The sequence below is a fragment of the Uloborus diversus genome, chromosome 7, assembly GCF_026930045.1.
Source record: "Uloborus diversus isolate 005 chromosome 7, Udiv.v.3.1, whole genome shotgun sequence".
Taxonomy (NCBI): Eukaryota; Metazoa; Arthropoda; class Arachnida; order Araneae; family Uloboridae; genus Uloborus; species Uloborus diversus.
This window is the reverse complement of record NC_072737.1, coordinates 16,451,666-16,457,665: the sequence shown is the minus strand read 5'-3', so window position 1 is coordinate 16,457,665 and position 6,000 is coordinate 16,451,666. Positions and strand designations below refer to the sequence as shown.

At 36.1% G+C, this 6,000-nt stretch overlaps 1 protein-coding gene across 1 annotated transcript in view; it reads right to left on the bottom strand.

The window, feature by feature from the left end:
* Positions 1-5,875: 5,875 nt before the first annotated feature.
* The window catches only part of LOC129226287 (receptor-interacting serine/threonine-protein kinase 4-like), a 100,513-nt gene continuing 100,388 nt past the window's right edge, over positions 5,876-6,000 (bottom strand). The window contains exon 5 of the mRNA XM_054860889.1: positions 5,876-5,992. Within this exon, the coding sequence (XP_054716864.1) occupies positions 5,876-5,992 (117 nt within the window). The remainder of the gene's footprint in view (positions 5,993-6,000) is intronic.

The window sequence follows — 6,000 nt, the reverse complement described above, 5'->3', positions numbered from 1 at the left end:
AGTAAAAGCATTGATACCTATTAAATAAGAAAATGATTAAGAAATAATGGTTAGCGAAATTTACATTTTACTTAGGAATTTGGATAACTATACAAATCAATATTGTAAAAATGCAAAAATATTTGAAAACAGAGAATTTTTTGAACATTTTAGCAATACTGATAAGACAAAGCTAGAAGGAAAAAAACTATCAGAATTAGAGTAGTTAACTACAAAAGAAACACAAAGAAATAAACACATTTTTTTAGATGATTTATAATAACAATTGAAAAATATATTCAACTGAATTACATATAATATTAAATGCAATAGCAATTAGTTTGATAAATAAAAATGTTACATAACATGTGACAAATATGATAGTAAAAATTTTTAAAACCGTATAAATAATTAGTTTTTTAACAGTAATTGCAAACAGAACTAAAAAACAATAACAAAGAAAAAGATGAAATTTAAATAGAAAACATTGTTTTTTATCTGAAACTTATTAACAAATAAAAGGCATCAATAAAAAGAAAAGAAATATAGAAAGGTAGTTCACCAGAAAACATTAAAAGACACAAAATAACAGTAAGAGTTTACTATGAAGAAAAAAAATCAACAAATATAAAAGCAGTAACAAACATTCCCAAAGATTTGAAGCATCATTGTGTTGAATAGTAATCAGTACCCCTTATAAGAAACATAATAAAATACCGAGAAAAAGACAGATAATGAACATAAACTGTTAATAGTGGGTATAATGATTTATAAAGGACAATGCTATATTGTATAATTCATTAAAAATAAATAAAACAGCAAAAAACTAAACTAGTATGTGAAATAACAAAAGTTAATAAGTAAAAAATAATAGCAAGACAATAAGGAACAGTGTTAGGCAATAAGAACATTACAAATATTAAAAAGTAGGAAAAATAATTTAAATTTAGTGAGAAGAGTGACATTGTAAATGTGAGAAGACAAAAAAAAATGTAATTAGCAATAGTTTAAAGAAAATTACAATAATACATGGTCCGATCCAAAAGTAATGAGCCTCACGTTATACTGACGCTTGCACACCCTGCAGCTCTCTCCGATTGACAGCGAAAGTGCTGGGGGTTGTTGGCTTTACAAGTCAGTTGCCTCCCAGCTTTCGGAGCGGTACCATCAGCTTTAACAGTAACCATATACGGTGGTGCGTGACACGTCGATATGGAATGTTCGTCAGAGCAACGCAACGAGATAAAATTTTACCTCGGGTTTCCTTTCTAAACGTTCGCATTGCTTCAACAGGCGTTTGGGACTGAGTGTCTGTCCTATTCGCTAGTAGAAAAGTCGCATGAGGTCTTTCGTAAGGCCGGGAAGTTCTGATTGACGAACCCCAGTCTGGACGCCCGTCGTCGGCCAGTACTGACGTAAATGTGCAACGAGTGTGTGAATTTTTGAACACGGACTGGTGTTTGAGTATCTACCAAGTAGCAAAAACGCTGGACTTATCGGAAACAACGGGGCAACGCATTGTTACGGAGAAGTTGCACATGCGGAAAGTCTGCGCGAAACTTGTGCCGAGAGTTCTGACTGAAGAAAGTCCGAGTCAACTCTCCTGTGGTGCCCTAGCCTTCCTACAGTCTGGGCTTGTGTCCTCCTGACTTATTCTTGTTTCCACTATTAAAATCAGCGCCGACAATGAAACGTTTCGACTCCATCGAGGACATCCAAGCACATGTCAAGGCAACCCTAGCAGATATCTCGAAACAGGGCTTCAGGGATGTCTTTGACTCATGGAAAAGCTGTCTAGAAAAGTACGTTGTTGCAGGAGGTGCCTTTTTTAAATACTATTAGGCAGTTGTACAGATCAGCTCAATAAAACTGTCTTTTTAAACGAAGGCTCATTATTTTTGGATCGTACCATGTATGTTATTAAATTGCATAAATAGTAGTGAGCGTTATTCTTATTGAAACTGAAGAGTAAATAAAAATATAAAGTTGTGTTTTTCCTTGAAAATGGAGATATAAATTATAGTTGTGCAGAAGACTTTCTGAAACATTCATATAATCAAGAAAGTGCAAAAATCCGAAAGGGGGGTACCTACATTGGTCTTGACATCGACGTTCTCTCCCTTGTTGAGGAGAGATCTGACCACTTCCACATGGCCGGCCGCCGCCGCTATGTGGAGACACTTCGCACCGTTCTAAAGTGAAAATGGATTCAATTAATGCACATTAGATGCTTGAAAAATGTTCGAGATGAAGAATGGAAGATTCTTTGTGCCATTTTTTGCTGATGTTTGCATTGTTTTGCTGATGATGTGAAAGTAATGGAGATTGTTGAAAATAAAGAACAAGTAAAACAGCTTCAAGAGGATTTAAATCATATTACTAAGTGGGCGGATAAATGATGTATGGCAGTTAATGTGGGGAAATGTCAAGTGCTACACTTAGGTCATGGAAATAAGCGTACGAGTTATCGTTTACAAGGTTCAGTCATTAATCAGGCAGAAAATGTTATGGATCTGGGTATCTTAATAAATCAGGACTTTAAGTTTAGCCAACAGTGCAGTATTGCGAGTAAAAAAGCTAACAAAATGCTTGGGTTTACAAATAGATCTATTTCAAACAAATCTAAGAAGGTTCTTCTGCCTTTATATAGGAGTTTAGTAAGACGTCATTTGGAGTATGCTGTTCAGTTTCGGTCGCCCTTTCTGAAGAAAGATATTTCTGTGTTGGAAAAAGGGTTCAAAGAAGGGTAACTAGACTAGTAAGGGGACTTTGAGATTTAGATACCAGACTTAATAGGCTTAGTATGTATAGCCTGGAGCAAAGGAGAGTCAGAGGGGACATGATTCAGTTATTTAAATTTATCAAAATGAAAGATGTTAATGGATTAAATTTTTGCAGGGAAAGCAGGACGAGAGGTCATTGTTTTAAGCTATTTAAATCTCAGGCTAACTTGGAAATCAGGAAAAACTACTACTTGATAGCGTCGCGTGGGCACTTGGAACAGCTTACTGGAAGAGGTGGTAATGAGCAAGGCAGTGGATAGCTTTAAGAGAGCCATTGATCTTCATTGGAGATTAATAAAAATTGACTAGGACCAGTCTAGTTGGGCCCAGAGCCTGTTGCTGGTCGTCACATTTGTATTTGAGGAGTTATATCGAAGGGTCATGCTCAGAAGGTTCGAAGTAGCGTCATTTAAGCTTCATCTGATTTACTAAGCTAAGTCTGATTTACCATTACCCCCCAGGTCTGGGACCCTCAGTTCGCTGAATCTTCTATTTGTTTAAGTTAAGTGTAAGTTCAAGAACTCAATTATTTTAACAGCCAGTTTTATTATTTTTAGACAGACGCATTGTTTGCAATACACATGTAATTTCGAATTATATAGCTTTAGGTATTCTGTTTAAAAGGCAATTTTCCCACACTTAATGATGTCCATGTATAGTAAAAATGTTTAAACAAATAAATCTCATAAAAAAAATACAGTATTGAGTGAGGTTATACTTAATTTAATATTACACCCTAGTACTCCCTCCCCCTTCCTACCCGACAATTCTGTGCCTAAAGCATCCAAAATGTCTAGATCAATTGCTGCTTCGTGGAATGAAGAAATGTATACATTTACCGACTCTTTAACACCATAGTTAGGACGAACCTAACTCGGCAGCACTGTGAAATGCTGTGTATTAATCACAGCACGATGCTACCAAGTTAGGTTTTCCCCTACTATTGTCTAGTATTTTTGCGTTATAGTATATTATAAGATTATTTATTAAGCCATGTTTTACATCATTAAAGTACTTGAGAGATCTGCGAAAATAACTACCATCGTACTATAGTATTTACTAAGGTACTAAAAAAGTTACGTTATGATTATTTAGGAGAGAATTGATAATAAAAGCAAGTTCGCAAACTTAAGTATTGTTCTATAAAATTATATTTTTGTAACTAGCAATAGGTGAAAGTTAAATCTAAAAACCCTTAATAATAAAATAATAGTTAGTGTGAGCTAATATGTTCATATAACAGTATTTTTAGTTCATAAGATCAGCTTATTTTTATATATATCAGGGTGTCTATAAAAGAACTCCGGGGTTAAAAAAATTAATATTTTTTAAACTATAAAAGATAGCGAAATTTGATCAATTCCTTTGAAACAAACAGCTCAAAGAGTTTTACTCATACCAATTGGGAATGTTTCTCTCAACAGTTGGCAGCGCTGCGGAGCGTTGACCTTGAAATGACGTAGCGGCTGCGGCAGGCAGTCAGTGTCGTCTGGACTGCCGCGCTATGGCGACGCCTCAACAAAAGGCTCAATGTGTTATTTGGCTCATAGAAACTAATTCTGTTGTTACTGTACAAAGAAACTTTCGACGTAGCTATGGTGTTGACCCGCCTACAGACAAAACAATTCGTCAGTGGTTAAGTGCGTTCAAGGAAACAGGAAGTGTTTTGAAGCAAAAGTCGCCGGGTAGGCCGCGTGTGTCTCAAGAGAATGTGGACAGAATCTGAGCTTCATGCACTCGAAGCCCTAATAAATCGGTAACAAGACGCAGTCTGGAGTTGGGGTTACCAAGATCAACAGTCCATAAGGTCATTCATAAAAGACTTCGTTTAACTGCCTACAAGATTCAACTTTTACACCATATGAAACCGGCAGACAAGGTTAAGAGATTCGACTTTTCTGTTTCCATGCTGGATAAAATTGATGAAGATAATGATTTTTTAAAAAGTGTGGTTTTTAGTGATGAAGCTACTTTTCATGTGAACGGAACTGTAAACAGGCATAATTGCAGAATTTGGGGTTCAGAGCTGCCCCATGAGTTTATTGAGTACGAACGTGACACGCCCAAAGTGAATGTTTGGTGTGCTCTTATGCATGACAGAGTCATAGGTCCCTTCATTTTTGCCGAAAGGAATATCAATGGTGATGTCTATTGTGACATGTTAGAGGAGTATATTTATCCTCAGTTGGATGACATTGAGGCGGAGAAAGGTTTAGTTTACTTCCAACAAGATGGGGCGCCGCCACACTTCAGTTTGCGTGTGCGTGATTCACTGGACGCTCGTTTGGGAAACAGGTGGATTGGAAGGGAAGGACCTATTCCATGGCCACCAAGGAGCCCTGATATGACTCCGTTGGACTTTTTCTTCTGGGGGCATATCAACAATCTTGTGTATGCGGAGAAAATTCGAAATGTTCGCCATCTCAGGGAACGAATAGTGAATTGCGTGGCGTCCGTTCTCCCAGACATGCTCGCCAGGACATGGGAAGAGGTAGAATACCGTTTCGACGTGTGCCGTGCCACTAACGGAGCTCACATTGAACTTTACTAAGTTGTTAAAAAATCTTGAAAATGTAAGCTTTCTAATCATGTATAAAACATGTATGTACGTTTTTTACTTTATTAAAATATTTTGTCTTAAAACCCCGGAGTTCTTTTATAGACACCCTGTATATATATTTGTTTAAAGTCAAAAACATCGTAACTGACAAAAAAAAAAAAAAAATTACGTATTTTACCTGTTAGTCAGTTTACATCTTTTAAACTATGTATTTTTGAAAAAATCGGCAAAGGATATTTTCGAAATTTAACTACATCAATAAGTTTAGCTTAAAAAGAACAGTGAAATGGGGGGGGGGGGGGGATTATTTTTAAAATTATGTCTATCTTGCGTGGAATGTGTCAAAATGCTTATGGTTTTCTTCCATGATATCAGTCAGTTACCGGGTAATTTCCGAAGAATAATATGAATATAAAGGGGGTTAAAGTGTTACAATATAAATTAAAGGAAAACATGAAATGATGATGGAGAAAACTAATCATAAGTTTTAAAGTCACTTAAATTCCCCTTTAAAAGAAAATATTCATATAAGACTAACGCACAGCTTTACTCATCACTCACTGATTCTTACCTTATTGGAAGTGTGTATCGGGACTCCTTTCTTCATAAATATCAATGCAATGTCTGGAAATCCAGCAGCAGAGGCAATGTGCATCAGTGTGCTGCCATCCTAAAAAA